The sequence below is a fragment of the Mytilus trossulus genome, chromosome 1 (assembly GCF_036588685.1).
Source record: "Mytilus trossulus isolate FHL-02 chromosome 1, PNRI_Mtr1.1.1.hap1, whole genome shotgun sequence".
Classification (NCBI taxonomy): Eukaryota; Metazoa; Mollusca; class Bivalvia; order Mytilida; family Mytilidae; genus Mytilus; species Mytilus trossulus.
In genome coordinates, this window is record NC_086373.1 from 87,629,650 (window position 1) to 87,650,417 (window position 20,768).

Sequence of the window (20,768 nt, forward strand, 5' to 3'; positions counted from 1 at the left end):
TCCATTCTCGCAACTATTTAGCCATGAAGCTTATAGAAAATAAATGACCCTGATTAGAACCGGAAGCAATATTTTTCACTTTTTATGATTTCAATTTTAGCATTTTCATCTGCATTTAATGGAAAAGAATGGAATAGGCCTAACAGGCGATTTCAATAATATGCAACCATTTTGAACGCAGTTATGAAACAATGCACATATTATTTTACAACTGACCTGTAAGGTATAATTTGAAAAACATGACCAATAATTTACAAAGTCATTATATTTTTTGGTAAATCACACATAAAGCAATAAGCATTAAAGATTTATTTAAAGTCGGTTATACATATAACAATATAACATAAGCTCTGTAGAACTTTTATCCGACATACATATAAGACGAGCACAATACACCTTATCGCTATTTGTCCGCCATTACTGGACATCACACAAGTTCCCGTAAAATTTTTACGTCATAAAAGAAAATATCTGACGCCACAATGGATTAGAGATTGTTGTATGACGTCAAAAGTTCAAGCGGGATAGATTCTTCGGTCAAGCGGGAATAGCGATAAGGTGTATCATTGTGTAATGTGTTTTCGTACTAATAACAATTTTCACTGCTTACGGTTTTTACTGTTGAGTTTTTATTTAGGTGTTTACTCAAATTTAAAAAGCATGTCCTGTAGATTGATTTTAGGTATCTATGTTTTTTTGTCAATGATTTCTACGATTTTTTACTGTTTCCGATTACTTTGCGATTTTTGTATGTCAAAAAAACGGCGTCATATGTTTTCGTATGAAATAAAAACTGGATCAGTACACGGACAGGAAATGACTACAAAATCCGGAAATAATTTTTTTCTAAAGTTGTGGTTCAGGTGATCGGTTGAATCATAAAAAAAGTTATTAAATACTTTTCAGTACTAAAAATTACTAGTAAATAGTGTAAGGTTGGTGTTTCGTGTGATGAAATATTTAGATTTTGATTAATTTCAGATTGGCACCTGGTTTGTACAAAATACATTATTTTTTCTAAAATAAAATGCAGTTTTCAAAATTTATGATTAAATATAAAAAGTTAAGACTGTTTTCATCTTCATGTATCAAGGATGTATAAAAAAAATTGTCAAAGAAATTTTGAATAGTTAGATTTTGAACAACCATTTTATATAAGAACCCTGCTAATTTTAACTCGATGGTTTGTAATTAAAACGGCCAAAAAAACACATGACAGTCATATGTCTTGAAGATCCGGTGTCTGACTTGCAAAAAACATATCTGGACTTTATTTTAACCCTTCAGAATTTTTTTCCACAACTATTCTAGTGATGCGTATTTTTGACATTAAAAAAAATGGCTAAATAGGTCAGTTTTATTTAATTTGTTCTAACGTCTTTAAAAAGCGACGTTGAATATGTTTTAAATATATCAAGTTGTAGTGGTGTTGTTGTTCTAAATATAGAAACAGAAAAACATGCCACAATGTACGCGTATGCAGTACAAACCGACGAAACGTGGTTGATACGAAAACATATGACATACGAAAACATATGACACGACGATATACATAAAACATAAAGAAATCAAGCACAATAAGCACAATTAAAGCATACCAGCAATTATAAAATGCAGATAAACTAACATTCATGCAATAGTCATTATGAAGCACTAAAAGTAATTCAAGCAGTGTTCTCCCCAGGATTTTTGGATAGCACCAGGGTAACGCGTGACGAAATGAATTTCACAATATTTTGTGTCGCGTTGCGTCGCTTATTTTTTTCTTGTTGGTTTTTGTCATTACCTTTTTTCCTTTGTTTTGTTTACTGTGGTACTGTGTTGTATGGACTTTGGGTCAGAACATTATTGGTAGAAAAAGTAAATCAATAAAACAGATTGTATACTCTAATATCTTTGAAAAAGAAAAGAAAGCACAATTAGTCTTTAAACTAAAGTCACTTCTTATATTTGGATCAAGCCATTTTGTCCCAATACTTGTAGTTACACTACACATTCCCTATGTTAGATTTGACCATAACAATGAACTTTGAACGAGATTAATTTTTGTTACAAAACCTTCAGTAAATTGAAAACTGCTTTCCATTCATTTTGACAACAGTTTTATTTATTTTCTTATGCATCTTAATTATTATTTTTAAAAATTTAAGTTTATATATACTTTATTTCAGTAATTCTAAGCTCACATTTCTGTTAAGTTTAAGCCCAAGAAGCTTTTTAATCCCTAACCAAATAGAGAGATATCTATTTAATATAAAATGTCTGTGTATCAATAAAGGTATCATTCTCTAAAATAATTTGCAAAACATTTTTGTTGGTATGTTCTAAGAATTTTTTTATCCTTAATGTAACATTCTAATATAATTTTGCATTCAATTTGTACTTTATTTTAATTTTCAATGAGAAATTATATGTGAGGAGCATTTTTTTGTTATAAGCAAAATCAGGGGAAATAACTTCACAATTAATTTTTATAACAGTCAAATTATTTTGACTAAAGACTGGCGTAAAAGAGTTCATTCACAAATGTCTGCTTGTCCCCTATTACAAGTCTGTTATTAAAATTATGATCTCGTAATTAATTAAAACACAAGAGAATCATGTACATCGATTAAATCCAATCATCAATGTTAACCTCAACAGGTAAATCGATCACGTGGTGTAAACAATCTACCTGTCAATACTGGATTAAACTGGTTAGAACTGGTCAATTTTCATTGTAAAATTTTAACCCTCACTGAAAGTTGAAGTCATTTGAAACTTTACCGATTTTAATACGAATTTTTTACCGAAAACTTTAGCACCACGGAGAAAAATTATACATCGCGGCAAGAACGATACCACCGCGGTAGAAAATTATACATCGCGGGCCCGTGGTCCTTTAAGGGCCTGGGGAGAACACTGTGACAAGAATTTAGAACACAAATAAAAAATTATGCCTAATAATTTAAAAGCCAGAATATACAAGATAAATAAAATTGCTTCAAGCTTCAATTTCTTCTTCTGAGTTAGATTATCATATGTTACAAGCAGTTCATCTCTGTTGAAGTCTGTGTTTTCCTTCACCCTACTCACAATTTTAGAAAAGTCTTGTCACTGCACTCCAGTTCTAATATGAGGCAGGCATTAACATGATTAATTACCCATGAATGGGGACGAAGTCTGCATTTATTTATTTTTTAAATTCAAGCATGTTGATAAAAGAAACGGTTTCCCATATTGGTTCTGTTGTTAGGGATTTAGTTGTGACGTTATTTTAGTCATGACGTCATATTCAATGTAAACAAAGAAATGCTGTTATCATGTAACGTTTTTTCATATCAAACAATTATTAAAAAAGATTTGGTGTTGAATTCCTTCCTATATTTGTTGACATGTTGATAAATATACATTATATTCAAAGTCTCGTGCAAACAAGACTTGAAAAGGAAGTAGATCTGAAAAAAAAGTTAACGATTTTGAGTTCATTAGTAGAATGAAAAAATCGGGAAATTTTCCCGAAATTTTTTATTTTTTATTTTTTTATTGATTTTTCTACCGTAATGGGGAACTTAGTCCCGATATTACTCTTTAATTTCTTGTTATTTTATGTAAATCTTTGGTTAGGGCATCACAAATGTCTGTTGCCTAACCAACTATCCTGAACAGAAAGATCACATTCATACTGTTTAATGTTTACTTCATACATACCTGCCAACTTTTTTAAATGTGCATGGGGGTTGACTTTTACGTGCAAGATGGCTCTTAAAAGTTCTGAAAAACCTTTAAGGGGGCCTTTGAATGCATTTTGATGTTGTTATTTGGCTTCACCGTACTTTTTAAACATTGTTAAAGCCTATAGCCATTGTAAAAATAACTGTTTTGTTTAAAATTGTGAACTAAGTTGCTCTTTCAAAAGACTGCATTCATTTTCATGTACGTCCAGCACTGATGTCAACCAGACATTATAGATACAATGTAAAATGTGACTTTGTAACTCCCACAGTATTCTAAATCAACACATATAGTTGAAACAAATAGCACATAACTACAATGTAATATACATATTAAAAAGCACAGTAGTGTGAAAAAAAGAATCCGACAGTATAATAATTAGCACTTTGAATATTTAATTGGTCAGTTTCAATTTGGATGCACAATCAGTTGTTGCATTTTTATTTTATTTTTAAATTGTACCTTAACCCTTTGACATAATATGATGCAAGTGTTATCAGGGTTATCGTTAGATCATATGTTTTTTAGCTCACCTGGACCAAAGGGCCAAGTGAGCTTTTCCCATCACTTTGCGTCCGGCGTCGTCCTGCATCGTTAACTTTTGCAAAAATTTTCTCCTCTGAAACTACTGGGCCAAATTAAACCAAACTTGGCCACAATTATCATTGGGGTATCTAGTTAAAAAAAAATGTGTCCAGTGACCAGGCCAACTAACCAAGATGGCCGCTACGTCTAAAAAAAGAACATAGGGGTAAAATGCAGTTTTTGGCTTATAACTCAAAAACCAAAGCATTTAGAGCAAATCTGACATGAGATAAAATTGTTCAACAGGTCAACATCTATCTGCCCTGAAATTTTCAGATGAATTGGATAACTTGTTGTTGGGTTGCTGCCCATGAATTAGTAATTTTAAGGAAATTTTGCTGTTTTTGGTTATTATCTTGAATATTATTATAGATAGAGATAAAGTGTTATCAGCAATAATGTTTAGCTAAGTAAGATTTACAAATAAGTCAACATGACCGAAATGGTCAGTTGATCCCTTTAGGAGTTATTGCCCTTTATAGTCAGTTTTTAACAATTTTTCTTAAATCTTAGTTATCTTTTACAAAAATCTTCTTCTCTGAAACTACTGGTCCAAATTAATCCAAACTTGGCCACAATCATCTTGGAGGTATGTAGTTTGAAAAATGTGTCCGATGACCCGGCCATCCAACCAAGATGGCCGCCACATGGCGAAAAATAGAACATAGGGGTAAAATGCAGTTTTTGGCTTATAACTCAAAAACCAAAGCATTTAGAGCAAATCTGATAGGGGTAAAAATGCTTATCTGGTCAAGATTTATCTGCTCTGAAATTTTCAGATGAATCGGACTACCCTTTGTTGGGTTGCTGACCCTGAATTGTTAGTTTTAAGGAAATGTTGCTGTTTTGGGTTATTATCTTGAATATTATAATAAATATCTATAGATAAACTGTAAACAGCAATAATGTTCAGCACATTAAGATTTACAAATAAGTCAACATGACCGAAATGGTCAATAGATCCCCTAATGAGTGATGGTCCCATATAGTCATTTTTAAACAATTTTCATAAAATTTGTAAATTTTTACTAATATTTTCCACTGAAACTACTGGGCCAAGTTCATTATAGATAGAGATAATTTTAAACAGCAAGAATGTTCAGTAAAGTAAGATGAACAAACACATCACCATCACCAAAGCACAATTTTGTCATGAATATATCTGCTTCCTTAAATTGTTTAATATTCACATAGACCAAGGTGAGCGACACAGGCTCTTTAGAGCCTTTAGTTGGTTTTTTTTTTTAAGTTAAATGAATATGTATGAAATAGTAAGAAAAAAACCTATAGATTTTGAGCTGATTAGTGAACTGATTTTCTGTTTTATTGTATTTCTTATTGTTATTGGAGACTTAATTAATAAATGCCATACTATTTTGGGATACTGGTCAGTCTCAGTCTAAATAATAAAATGTAAAATTAAGACAAGTGGCATTGAATAAAAATTAATGTCCAATATTTTTTGTGATTGCTGTCATACTTTTTAATATTTATTAATAACTTCCTTTCTCTTGGTTTTAGATTGTGACATGTCTGGAGAATACAGTTACCAGGTTCTAAAAGTGTGTGTTGCACAAATCTGTCAGAATCTAGGTTGGAATTCGACACAATCAACACCACTAGAACTTTTGACAGATATTCTAGAACGCTACCTGGTGCAAGTGGGGAAAGTAACTCACAGATATGCTGAACAATGTAAGTGATATTCATCCTTTTACATCATGTACATGTGCATTTGCCCCTTTCGTGAAAAATAATGCATAGGAATCTAATAATTAAGACTTAATTCATGGCAGCTGTAGATTTGTTTTCATTTAACCATGGGTTGGGCATTTATATCCGATTATTTTACCCTGAATGTTAGTCATGTTAGTGAGGGGTAAAATACAAAATATAAATGCCCAACCCATGGTTTATAAATGAAAACAAATCTATGTCTGCCATGAATGTATTTCGATTCTAATAGGACAAATTCTGTAATTTTGTTAACTGTAAAAGCCCTATACATACAATACTGTTTTGGCTGTTCTGTTTTACCCAATTTTGATAATATAAGTAATATTATAAATTCAATGATTTATTTTTTTCAATCACATTTTTCACTTACATATTTTCTTTCAACTGATTGATGTAATATTATTCGTTCGGAGGCATACAAGAAGCTTTAAGACGCTCGGTATTTACATTTGCATATTTTGTTTACGGAAACAAAATTAACATACTTGTGACGTCACTTTGTTGAATTGCCATGCCAAGACAATATCATTATTTTGCGGAATTTTTGTTTTATGAAATTTTACCATGAAAAATAAATTGAAAAGGACTGATTTGTTTACTTTGCTGTAAATAGAGATAAATATATTGTATCTGAATCTTGGCCTAAGTAAACTCGGGCATTGATGTCAAAAATTGAGAATATCTGGTAGTTTAAATAAGTTGGTCATTACTCAGAACAGCTGTTTTTGTGTATTACATGTACTGCATTTGCGCTAAAGGTAGATATATATTGTGATTATACTGGTTGACGATAAGAATATTACAATTGTGTATGACCCTTTCCATCCATAATAATGACCACTTCTTTTTTGATAAGTTCAAAGAAGTTTTACACTTATATAATTTTATAAATTATAAACATTGGAAAGATAAACTGAATGGAACTATCCAGATGGTTGGACTTTCAATGCTTACATTTTAGTTTTACACATTTTGTTTTTGTATGATAAAGAGTTTTAATAATGATTGCACATAATTCAAGGAGTGGAGGAGATTTGTTTTATATAATTTACAATTTTGATACAGTATGGAAAAATAGACACAATGTTCATGTATAAATATGCAGATATGTGGTATGTTTGCCTGTATACATGGTATATGAGACAACTATCCATAAAGACCAAAAATGTGAACAATTGCAGGTGATTGCATAGTCTTCTTTAGGCTTCAACATTGAGAAAAACATATACCATAAATACACTATGCTTGGATTGCAGAATGTGAATAATTCACAAGAGAAAACCAACAGCCTGATTTATACTATAAGTACAACAATAGACATAAACAATTAAGACAAACAGTATCAAATGGCCTTCCCACTCACACATCATCATCATCACCATGCTTTTTCTTTTTTATTCCTTCCCTCTCTACCAAATTTATATAAAAAAATATCTGCACTGTAACAAGCTTTGGTCTCAAATTATGTGCATTGTTATACATAATAATTTGATATACAATGTATCATGATAAAACATACACAGATTTATTTGTGTTTGTGTTCTTTTAAATATTTAAAAAGTTACAAATAATCTTGTGTATGTTGTCTTAAAAATAAACATATCACTGTATGCCTATTAATTATCTGTACTATTTTTCCTAAGATAAGTCACTCCTAAATTATTTGGGTTCAATATTAAAATAAATCTATATTATCATTTGACAAAAAGCATGCCTTTTTTCTTATTGATATTATTATAAGACCTTGAAACACTTGTGTACATCTGTACTCTTGGATAGTAGGTATGTACAAGTGAAGTAGACTGTGATTGAACAAGAATTAAGTGCAATTTGTACATAAAAATATGTGAATTGTTTCATATAGCATTGAAAAAAGTACAGTTGTTGATAATGTATTTTTGTGTATTTTTAGTTGGAAGAACAGAACCCAATATAGATGACATAGGTTTAGCCTTCCGTCATTTGAATGTCAGTCCGAGTGAGTTAGGAGAATACATTAAGAATGCAGATCCTTTACCATACGCTCATGATGTGGTGGCATTTCCTGTTCCAAAGAAACCTAATCTACAATTCCCTAAACCAGACTGTAGAGAGGTGTTCACAAGGGATGAATCTATACCAGAGTATATGCCACTCATGCATCCGGAACTGGAAGGTACAGTACAAATATACAAATGTCAGTACAGTGTGTGCCAAAATATTTTAGGGTTTGTCTGACCAAAAGAGAAATTTGAACTTTTCTTCTTTATTATTCAACCAAAAAATCTTAAAATTTCTGGCTGACAATTATTTTTTGTCTGACATTTTATTGGTCAGACAGAGTTTGGGATACACTGCAATAATGATTATAGATTTTACTTGAAAATTCTTTTTGTATACATAATAGAGTGTATGTTCATCCCTTCATTCTGGCATTATACATGCCATATGACATACTTCAAATATTTTCTTTCTGCCTACCAAGTGTTTCAGTAATTTAGACCTGGCTAATAAAACTTGAATGTTACTTACTTTTTAGGGCAAGAACAATTACATTTGTTCACAACTGGTCATTTTTACCTCAATATACTACTTCAGCCTATGCCAAGTATTATTTATAAAAATTACTAGTACTCTTGTCATATTTGGTAAATAAATTGACGTTCAAGATTGTGTACAACTAATAATCTGTAAAACTTGCGGAAGATATTAAGAGATTACTGTTTAAAACATTTAGACATGTTTTTTTCTTTTTCAGAGGAAGAGTCTGTGTCTACTGAACCCAGTACAGATACAAGAGTAACAGGATTATTACCAGTTCCAATATTGAATCAGATATCAACAAGTCCAGTAGATGGCACTGTAGTAGACAAACATGCTAGCACACCACCAGATGGACCTCCATTTAAAAGAAGACGGTATAACTTCTTAATCTTTACCTCTTGTCCAATGTTTTTCAAAGTAGTTAAACCATTTTACATATTTTACAAAATTTCCAATAGGGATATATGTATGTACATTCAAGTTTACCATAAAAAATCTGACACTATATTTTGTATGGATTTAATAGTTCATATATATTCCTATGCAAAAAAAGCAAAATCTGATGCAATATTGATAGCAGATTAATCAATTATTTGGAAAAGATTGTTTTGAACAAGCATTTAGGAAGTAATTAAGATCAGTGTGATATTTGTTCTTTTTTTCTTCTTTATGTTTCACTACATTAGATTAAAAATAGTTGATGCCGAAAATTTGCTATTGCAGATTTAATGTGATCTGCATTATATTTTATTTTTTAGATAAAGTATTTTCTGTGTAAAATATAAAATATGTGATACAACAATATTGTTATTTTGCATGAACTCATGCTCAACTACCATATATCACAATTGGGACTAATGTTTTGTCAAAGCTATGTATTTGCAGTAATATCAAATGTAACTAATTTACTCTTGAATTTATGTTTTTTTTTTTCCCAAGTATAGCCCATGGTCAATCAAGGACATCTGTAAAATACTGAATAAATACAATGTTTTGGTTTCTATTTTTAATTGTTTAATTTGTTGTATAAATAATAATTTTTCATTTGATATTTTACAGGTTAGACAGTGGTGCTCTTCCTGAAGACGCTGGGCCATCATTATATGAAATGAAAAGTGTGATTATATCTACGTCAGGAGATCATACACCAACTCATGGCAAAGCTGGTAAACTTCCGGATCCAAGAACACCACCTCAGGGATATCCTAAAAAGGCTAAAGAATCACCCAAACCATCCCCTATCAAACAGTCAAAGAAATCAGCAGCAAAAGAAAAGTCAGATTCAAATAAAGAAAAAATTGAAAGAGATCTATTTTCTGAAACTGTGTTTGTGCCAAGTTCTTCCAAATCTGATTCAAAAGATGTACACACAGAAATAGTAAGACCGAAATCCACTGTAGTATCACCACCAGGTTATGGGCCTAGATCTAAATCTCCTGGTCAGGCCAAAAGTCCTAAAGGCCCTGGACGACCACCAGGTAGACCTCCAAAAAGTCCAGGGAGACCACCTTTAAAGAAAAGTCCAGGTAGACCTCCCATGCAGAGAAGTCCTGGTAGACCTCCTTTATCTAGAAGCCCAGGTAGATCACCCTTCCAAAGAAGTCCAGGAAGACCACCTTTACATAGGAGTCCAAGTCGACCTCAATCTGGAAGAAGTCCTGGCCGTCCACCAAAAAGTCCTAGAGGCAGACCCAGAGGATTTATTCCTGTGGTGGTTAAACCTAATCGTCCAGCAGATATAGAAACAATTGAGAGAAATATATTAGAAAGAATGTCACCAAATTCACAAATCTCAAACGAAGATATTAAAGATGTTGTTTCAACACCAACAACTGAACAGCCAATTGATTTGTCTCTGTCTGGAAAATCTACAGAATCATCTGTCAGTGAGGTTGTTGTTAAGACTGAAGAAAATGAAGAAAATTCACAAGATGGGTCTTCTAAACTTGTAATCGTAGAACAGTCTCACAGGCCACGTGGAAGACCACCCATCAGTCCAGAAAAGAAAATGGCAAGATTAGCTGCCATTGATGACATTATTGATTCAGTTATTGCAAAATCATCTAAAAATGAAGAAACCATCGAGGATAAGAAACCAGTCCCTCATTTTGCTAATTCTGATGATGAAAATAAAATTGAATCGAAAGATAAAAAAACAATATTCGATGACGGAGAATCATTTGATGCTTATGTCACAAATGTTAATTTGGATGACATGCAGACTGAGGTCGTATCAGAGGTCACTATTAAAACTGAGGCACCTGAGGGGAAGGATGATGTTAATAATATCACTTTACCAACTGGGGAGAAAATACCACCGCTACCACCACCACTGCTTACATCACCACCTATAAAAAGACCAAAAGGACGTCCAAAGGGTTCGGGAAAAAAGAAATTAACAACACCAGTTAAGGAAAAGTCGAAGCTAAAACAAACTGTTCTGTCTGAAACTATAAGTCAGGTAAATATTTTTGAAAACAAATCACCAGAAATCAAAAGTCCTGAAAAGAAGCCAATGGATCCATGGATGGCAGCTATGTCAGCGGCAGGTCTGTCTGTATCAGTACGGCCACCTGAACCAGAGGAAGATACAATGCCTGCAACTCAAGATACAGACGTGTCAGAGACAGTGGAGGTAGAAAATGTCACTATTGAAGTAGGGAATGAAACAGTAGAAGTTAAGACAGAGCCAAGTGAAATCAGAAATGAACCAGTTGTTATTAAAACAGAACCTATGGAAACAGTTAAAGATGATAGCAAAGTAAAGGGAAAATCAGAGAAATCTGAAAAATCTGAAAAATCAAAGGTAAGATTATGTTTTGTTATTGTATGGGAGGGTATTTTTAAAGGAGATTGAATATTTTTCAACAAGGCATATGTGTTACATTATTAATTTTTCACTCAGTAAGATTCTTTTTTTAGGAAAAGTAAGTTTTGTATAGAACCTTTTTAGTGGCTATATTTAAAAGAAATTACCAAAATTTCCTACTATCAGTAGAAATCATGTTAACCTTTGTTTCATGTTATATTTTTAAAAACTCTCTTCTCAATCTTCAATATGTCACTTCACTTTAGTAATCCTGACAGTTAAAAGTTTGGTTTATTTTGATATTTAAGGAACACAAGAAGAAGAAAGAAAAGAAAAAGAAAAACAAGAACAAAGACAGGGACAAGGAAAAAAGTAAAAAGGACAAAGGTCGTGAGGTGAGAGAAACTCAGTTGTAACTTTCTGTTCAGTGGTACTCAGTTTGTATTTACTGACATTATATCGAAAGTTTGAAACATTCAAGTATCCTAGTTATAAAATAAGTCAGCTGAAATTGTATCTTTTATACACTATTTCAAATCTTAATCAGTTTTATCTTGATTCATTATTATTCTGTTATTGTATTTTCAATTAAGCACATCTGCTATTGCATTTTGTGATATGCTGATTGTTTTGTATTGCTTTAGAGACACTTCTCAGAAGATTAGCTTTTTGATGTGCTAAAATCATACAAATCTTTCCTTACTTTTTGCGGTCATGCAGAGATTTGTTGTAGTTACCACCAAAAGGAATGCATTTTATTAAAGTCACCTAACAACCCCATTTATTCATACTTATAGTTTCTTGTTATTTGATGTAGGAATTTTTCATATTTTGATCTGATATTTATAATTGTAAAATATCTTATAAAAATATTTTTACTTTTCAGACGTATTTCCCAACCAAGTTGAAGATAAAATTTGGTGGTGCATCAAATAAATGTGAAAGTACTCGTGTGATAATGTCTCCTCGAACAGAGTCATCACCTAGTGAATCTCCTAGACAAGAAGGCCTTAAACTGTATGTTTATAATCATTATGCTGTTTGTAGAAAATAACTGGTATAGTAAATTTAAATTACAAATGATTCTGATCAGTTACATTTAAATGTATGGAAGTTTTTATGGTAAAATAGAAACTCACAATTTTGGGGCATTCCATAATTAACTAAAACTATTTTAGATCGATTTTTATGTATGTATACAAAATACAAATGATTGTTGAGAGTTTACTTGCACGGAAATTTTTGCAAATGAAATTATAGACATTGAAGACATATTTTTTTGTAGTGTAAAAATTTTGACCTTTGATATTATTTCTGTAATTCCTTCCAAGCTAGATGTACATACAAATAGCACTCCCTCCTTCAACTATTATATATATGCCAATAAATTACAAAAAAGCTTTAATTCTTAATTTTGAATTCAGTCAGGTTTTTTAATGTCAGTAAAACAAAAAACTTTCAATGTATATCAGTCTGGCATCAGTTTATGTTCTGTGGGATTTTCCTGTTTTCATAATTATATTTGAATCAAAATCTATGAAAAATTACAATTATTTTACAGAGTAATAAAGAAGACCACACCACAGATCTCTGAAACCAAACCAGCATCACCCTCTGTAACATCAGTAAAGAAAGAGCCAAAAACTAAAGAAATAAAGAAAGAGCCTAAACCAGGACTTGTGATAGAGGAGGACCCCCCTATTCTCACACCAGAACCTCCAAAAACAGCTACTCCTCCACCTCCTGTTCTTAGGGTGCCATCGCCTGTTCCTCGTAAAAATCCTAGTAAACTTTCTATTCCAGAGCTACCTCGAGGTGTTGTTCCATCCCCACCCCCACCAAATCTGTCACAGCCATCTACATCCAGTGTACCAAGAAAACGTGAACCTGAAGCTAAAAAATTTCCTTCCCCTGCCCCCACAGAAATTAAGACATCCCCGGTGCAAACCACATCTACACCTCCATCATCACCTCCTCATCGTCCAGAATCACCGGTGGAGCACGTCAATTCTCCTCATAGTGACACACCATCTACCAGTCCATACCATTCTCCATCTCCTTCTCCAGGTCCCTCTAACCCCAGAGAGAAGTTTGAATTGCCTCCTATGCCCCCACCCTCTATAGTTCCTCCCCCTCTTCCTCCTCCATCCAAGCCATCATCAGTACAGAGAACAGTAGTAGCAGAAACCATTGGAACCTTCATAGTAAGTATTATACTTCAAACATATTGTAATTGCATAATAGCAGGGATCAAATAGTCAACTAAAAACAGATTTTACATTCCTATCCATGCTTCAGATTGCTTTCCTGCTTTATTGCTTTTAATGTTCATTCATTTTATTAGAATGTAAGGCTTTTCGTTGTCTAATATGGCTTTAAAATCATCAAATTATTTATATCCTATATCAAATTTATCATTTTTTGCATATAATACTAAAATCATTCATAATTAATCTGTCTTTTATCATACATTATGGAGTAAAAGCTAATAGATGGGTTGTTACCATTATCATATGAGCATCCCTGATGAACACTGTAGACGAAACATGCATCTGGCGTAAAAAAACAAACCTAGAATAAAATGTATTTTAGATGAGTTTATTCACATTACTATTGTCCTTGTTCCAATTATCAGGTGTCAGAAGATCATGTCATTGAGGTGATGTATCATTTCATGTCTGTTACCTCTAACTACACGTCTTTGTTTGAAAAGTCCACATCTAACTACATTTTCTTTTTTATGGTTATTTTAAACATGTATATCACAAAATTGTTTTTAAGTTCAACATTCACAGGGAATTTTTTGAAATTGCAAGTCTGTTTCACAGATTGAATAAGAAAATAGTTTCATTTCTTAACTACAAATTGAGATCATATTTTTGGGGAAAAAATCAAATCTAATGTTGTCAAAGATCACAACTGGCTAATCATATATTTCCATTATCATAAAACTAATGTACCCAGTACTTGGGTTAAAACAAACAAAAATGTTTGCATATTTATTTAACTTGCATCTTGGAAATATTTTTAAAATAACTATACTTGGATTGAATTTAGAACATTTGAAATGCTATTTGAAATCAGTACTTGGGGGTAAAAGATGAGAATATTTGATCAGACAAGAAGTTATTTGTAGGCTGCTAGTATTTTGCTACAAGTTAAGCACATGTGATTTATCTCGTCTATCTGGATCTATTGGTCAACATATCCATTAATTAAAATTACTAACATAGAACACAGTATACTAACTCATTGTCATATGACTGTAGTCAACAAAAGAATAAAGTTTGAGGTGATAGTGTTTATAATATTTTAAAGGTGAAAGTGGAAACAAAAACACCTAGTCCTTGTCATTCTATTTTCATTTTAGGAAAATTAAAAAAAATCCTTTTATTGTAATAAATTATAACTGTTGACATGGTTGTACACATAAATTAATTTTTTGCATGGAAAAACAATAGTCCATATTCCAATTTCCGTAGTTGACCCTGTAATTAGATATCCCTCTTTTTGTTGTCTCCCTGTAAGTGGGACATAAATTTTTATTTACAATGGAGAGCTAGGGGAAAGAGCAATGTGAGTTACCTTTAAGTTTTTCAAATCTTTAAACTACATTTATTTGTTGTTACTTTTGTCTCAAGAAGCTATCTTTCATGAAAAATTATTTAAACTGCCGATACATCACTATCAATTTGTCATGCTTTGCATTGGAAAGCCAATTTTGTTCGATATAGAACCAGTCTACGAAAAAAGGAAATAATTTTTTAAAAAGTGTGTTATAACAGAATCAAATCAGTAATTGGCAAATGGACTATTGACATGATTAAATAAACTTTTTTTTTCTGTAAGGAAGATTACTGAGGACATTCAAATATTTCATCACAGCTATTTTTCTCTGTTATCTAAATCAAAATTCTTTTGCAGAAATATTTTATCCTTGTTTTCAAAATTCTGATAGGGAACATACTTTAAATAATTGTAACAATAAACCAATTTTTTTTAGACGTTTCGGCCATTGGCCTGCTTCAGTTCTTTGTTTTCACTCCCAACTACATGGCTGACATTACATTTGTATTTCCTTTTCAATCATTGAAAAGATGTTATAGATAAATGTCCTTGGAAAAGTTATGACGTCACAAAAATGAAATATTTTAAACTTAATCATTTAAATTGAGTTCATGAAATTTTAGCCAATTTTTCTCTATTTATCATTTCATTGGGTTTATAAAGTTAATTTCATTTTAAGTCAAGACATGACAACACAGCCAAGCTTACTGTCACCAAGCTTAAGGTTTGCTTATCATCATAGTTCATATTCTTGGAAGTTGTTATATACAGTAAAACCTAATTTGTGATTGACAATAAAAGGATCTTTTTTTCCAATATCTACCTTTGATGAATTTTAGAATAGCTATAAAATGGTTTTACTGTATATTTTTCATGTGTTTGTTATTTTCATGTTTTCATTGTTGAAGTTAAGTTAGTTAGATTTTTGTTTTATATATTTCTACAGAAATATACATTCATTCAAAAAATATTCTGAAAACCATACCATTAATTGCGCTACCTTTGTAATTGAACTTGAAAGATTTGGCCATGCCTTCTCATTATCCTTTACTAATATTATTTATCTAAATAATATGTTTATAGTGTTACATACTAACTGTCTGTTCTACTAACATATTTGTTTTTGTTCATAGAACCTCTTACTACATAGTTGGTGTCCTAAGATATACATTCAGAATCATATATCCATGAATTTTCAGAATATTTTTATTGATAGTTTTCATTTGCAATCATATTCAATCACTTATATTTTTTTCATATGTTACTGATAGATTATTTCATATTTTTTAGTTCATGTAGTTACTGAGTATCAAAATTAATTGCTAGTTTTAAGGGAACAAATCTAGAAATAGAAAATATGCTTAATGAATCATGTTTTAGTTCTGACATTCTTCTTCAATTTAATAATTATATACTGTGGATTCATTTATTTTTCGTGGGTACCAATTTTCGTGGTTTGAGGAAAACTTATATATTCATGGATATTTAATTTCATGGTTTTGGCAAAGTCTACACTCATTCCTTTAGAAAATTTGTAATTCGTTGAACATTTGAATTCGTGGTTCTCTTGTACCCACGAAATCCATGAAAATTAGTATCCGACAAATATTAATGAATCAACAGTAGGATAATGGATTATTTTACAAATATATGTGTATATTGTCTAAGGTATGAGCTCATGCAACTTCAGGCAATAGATGAAACCACTGGGCAATTATCATTTTAATATATGTTGACCTCATAAAGAAATCTGGAACTGTATTGTGCAATAATGTTAAAAGTCAGCATGCTGTTGCAATGTAAATGTAATTTAATTATTGTACAAACATCATTTTATTTTCCATTAAGTTTTGTTTAATGTTGTCTTAAATTTTTATATAACATTGTTTTCAGGATGCCACTGGACAGAAAGTATGGATTTGTCCGACATGTAAGATGCCAGATGATGGAAGTCCTATGATTGGTTGTGATATATGTGATGATTGGTATCATTGGTTAGTAGATATAATGAGTATTTTTGATTTTTTTGGGTCAAAAAGATGTGTAAACATTAAACTTTTGTTTATACTCTTACTGTTTATATGGAAAAAGTTTTGATCATTCATTTAGAATTTCAACGTGCAAAAAACTTTTTCAATTTTGCTGTTTATATTTATACTGTAAATAGGAGCATACAATTGCATTACAAAAACAGTAACAAGACCAGCATAATAAAAACATGAAATAATCTTACCATCCTTTTCATCAATTGACAATTTGTTTCATATGAAGATAGGGAAAATTGAAAGTACACAAGTATAAAAATAAAGGTTTGACTGAAATATAAACAACTCTAACATAGCACACTTTAAATTGATTTGGCTGAGAGAAAAAAGTTCAATGAATATAAAGTAAAAGAAGTAAGAATGCAATGTACTTCTAAATTTCAACTTTTTAGCTCACCTGGCCCGAAGGGCCAAGTGAGCTTTTCCCATCACTTGGCGTCTGGCGTCGGCGTCGTCCGGCGTGGTTAACTTTTACAAAAATCTTCTCCTCTGAAACTACTGGGCCAAATGAAACCAAACTTGGCCACAATCATCTTTGGGGTATCTAGTATAAAAAATGTGTGGCGTGACCCGCCAAACCAAACAAGATGGCCGCCATGGCTAAAAATAGAACATAGGGGTAAAATGCACTTTTTGGCTTATAACTCAAAAACCAAAGCATTTAGAGCAAATCTGACATAAAATTGTTCATTAGGTAAAGATCTATCTGCTCTAAAATTTTCAGATGAATTGGACAACCCGTTGTTGGGTTGCTGCCCCTGAATTGGTAATTTTAGGGAAATTTTTTTTGGTTATTATCTTGAATATTATAATAGATAGAGATAAACTGTAAACAGCAATAATGTTCAGCAAAGTAAGATTTACAAATAAGTCAAGAGGACCAAAATGGTCAGTTGTACCCTTTAGGAGTTATTGCCCTTTAAAGTCAATTTTTAACCATTTTTCGTAAATTTTATATATCTTTTACAAAAATCTTCTCCTCTGAAACTACTGGGCCAGATTAATCCAAACTTGGCCACAATCATCTTTGGGGTATCTTAGTTTAAAAAAATGTGTGGCGTGACCCGCCAAACCAACCAAGATGGCAGCCATGGCTAAAAATAGAACATAGGGGTAAAATGCAGTTTTTGGCTTATAACTCAAAAACCAAAGCATTTAGAGCAAATCTGACATGGGGTAAAATTGTTCATCAGGTCAAGTTCTATCTGCCCTGAAATTTTTAGATGAATCAGAGAACTTGTTGTTGGGTTGCTGTCCCTGAATTGGTAATTTTAAGAAAATTTTGCTGTTTTTGGTTATTATCTTGAATATTATTATAGATATATAGAGTTAAACTGTAAACAGACAAAATGTTCAGCAAAGTAAGATTTACAAATAAGTCAACATGACCAAAATGGTCAATTGACCCCCTAAGGAGTTTTTGTCCTTTATAGTCAATTTTTAACAATTTTCATAAAATTTGATTTTTTTTACTACTGGTTATATTTTCCACAGAAACTATTGGGCCAAGTTCATTTTAGATAGTGATAATTGTAAGCAGCAAGAATGTTCAGTAAAGTAAGATCTGCAAACATATCACCATCATCAAAACACCATTTTGTCATGAATCCATCTGTGTCCTTAATTGAATATTCACATAGACCAAGGTGAGCGACACAGGCTCTTTAGAGCCTCTAGTTTAAATTCTCAATGCTGTCCATTCCAGGGTATGTGTTGGTATTAAGGAGGACCCTCCAGAAGACCAGTCATGGTATTGTACAAAGTGTATGGCGCCAAAGAAACAATCAAAGAGAGGCAGGAAGAAAGGCAGTGGGGCTGGAAGAGGAAGGGGAAAGAAACCTGCCTGATGCAATAGTTGTTACAATTGGGTTAAATGTTGATAAATGTTATTCTAACGATCTAACAAAAGTGCTTGTCTGGATGTTTTACATATGTACATATTACAAAAATACATTTGAAAAGCATGGAATTGATTTAGTGTAACTCTGTGTTGATCAGTACATCGCTCCAGCTAAAAGACTAAAAATGGCATATTTCATTATAAATTGTTAATGCAGCTATATTAGTGTGACTTTTCAGTAAGTGTTGATGTGTAGTCTTTCCAGTGAGATGAAAATGTTACCAAATTGTAGTTCATAACATTAAGTCATACTGATCAGATGATAACATGTTTTATCTTACTGTTAAATGAACACTGCAGTTAGTCAGCTATGTCAGAAGTGCAATTGCTGATTTTTTTTTTGTATTTTTTATGTGATAAATGCTAAGTATCAGGTCTTATTGAGTACAGATTAAGAAATTTTTATAAGGTTGGCCCACTGACTGACTAAAAGGGGGCCTGATCAAGTCATACTTCATTGATTCCTTAAATAATCAACCAAATCCAACACCCCCCATCCCCCATTTAATAGTTCTTAATTATTTTTTAGTCTCATTTTCTGTTTTCTGTAAACCCCATCCATACGCTCCTTAACTAAACCTATGTTAGTTTTACGAAAAATAAATCCACAGTGTGTTCAAAATAATATATGAAAATAAAACAAGTTAGAAATGAGAAAAAAAAATATGTACTGAAAATTCAGAAATTATCGGTGCATTTATTTGATATTGTGAATGGTGAACAAGTGATGTGAAAGCAATATTTATTATTGTGACTTCTGGAAATGTGGCTTACAAATTCAGCTATCTCTTGAGCAAAGTATCATAAGAAATTAATTCTTTTAAAAATAAGCATAAAAATGCAAGATTTGGGGCAAAATCTATCTGGTTGCAATTTTTGCATGTATGAAACTTCGATATTTTTTTGACTTTTCAGTGTTTTGAATATTGATATCTTTTAAGACTTACTTAGTAGCATATGGTGTAATTATGTCATTATGTACCAAAATAAAGTATGATGTACTGTTGTATAAAGGGAATAACTTGCTGAGTAACTACTGTGACTATTTTACCTATCTGTCATACACATGTTACAGGATTGGTATGCTGGCTTAAAAAAGTTTTTAAAGTCATAAATCTTAGGTTATTGGAAATCATAGCTCATAATTAAGAATTATTTCTATAATTGATGTTACCAGTTAATGTTTTTTTATTTGTTAAAAGATGTATATTTATAACTATTTATTTAGTTATAAACAATAAACAGTAAATATATTTCGTAGTTATTTTCCTTCTCAGCATTTGTTACCACTGTTTTTTGTGTATTTTCATTTGGTTTGTAACTACGTTTGCTTTCAAATGTTATTATACAATGTCAATGTTTATGAATTAATGTTTGGTATAAGTCAATTAAATAACACAAAACAAAAAAATGATGCTCACATGAGTCTAGATTACTTTGCAGCCATGCCATATATGTTGAAAAGTCTTCATACTTATGCACAAAGATCATTAAATACAATTTTCTAGGACAAACATGTGCTTATAGTTTTAACAAGTGCTACAAAGGTCTAAAGGATAATTTTGGAATGCCAATGTGCTGTAATCATCTTTTTCCAACATGATGCGGTTGATTTCTCCAAGTATGATTGACTAATGAGTGTTTAACACCACTATCAACACAATTGTGCCTTTTCATGGCAATCAGTTGTTATTTTTGGAGGACATAAGTATGATCTGTTAAAGGAGGGGGAAAAATGTAAGCATTTTTCAGTATTTTAGTTTTAGATTCAAAGGAGGAGGGCACCATTTTAAAAGATAGTACACACTTGTGCAAGTTCTTGCTTGAAAACATGGTCATGGTTAAAGACAAGAGTGTACATGCTGAAATGTCTCGCCTTCTTTACTAA

The 20,768-nt window shown here is 31.7% G+C and overlaps 1 protein-coding gene across 4 annotated transcripts; it reads left to right on the top strand.

The window, feature by feature from the left end:
* Positions 1-33: 33 nt before the first annotated feature.
* LOC134688331 (transcription initiation factor TFIID subunit 3-like) lies at positions 34-18,854 on the top strand. 4 transcript variants are annotated; one of them, XM_063548928.1, is made up of 12 exons: positions 34-223; positions 5,821-5,994; positions 7,949-8,191; positions 8,774-8,933; positions 9,619-11,365; positions 11,677-11,763; positions 12,255-12,385; positions 12,930-13,572; positions 14,004-14,027; positions 15,615-15,659; positions 16,829-16,929; positions 18,686-18,854. In XM_063548928.1, exons 2-12 carry the CDS (start codon positions 5,829-5,831, stop codon positions 18,825-18,827), a joined length of 3,489 nt encoding a protein of 1,162 aa, XP_063404998.1. In that variant the 5' UTR covers positions 34-223; positions 5,821-5,828; the 3' UTR covers positions 18,828-18,854. The 4 variants fall into 4 exon arrangements, with proteins under 4 accessions (XP_063404998.1, XP_063405017.1, XP_063405008.1 ...); XM_063548947.1 differs by lacking the exon at positions 15,615-15,659; XM_063548938.1 differs by lacking the exon at positions 14,004-14,027.
* The last annotated feature ends 1,914 nt before the right edge of the window (positions 18,855-20,768 follow it).

Excerpts from the sequence above, each read along its gene's own strand:
- LOC134688331 (XM_063548928.1), top strand. The coding sequence starts at position 5,829 with ATGTCTGGAGAATACAGTTACCAGGTTCTAAAAGTGTGTGTTGCACAA. Across the intron at positions 11,764-12,254 it reads AAAAGGACAAAGGTCGTGAG|ACGTATTTCCCAACCAAGTT; the intron begins GTGAGAGAAACT and ends TTTACTTTTCAG. Across the intron at positions 12,386-12,929 it reads AGACAAGAAGGCCTTAAACT|AGTAATAAAGAAGACCACAC; the intron begins GTATGTTTATAA and ends ATTATTTTACAG.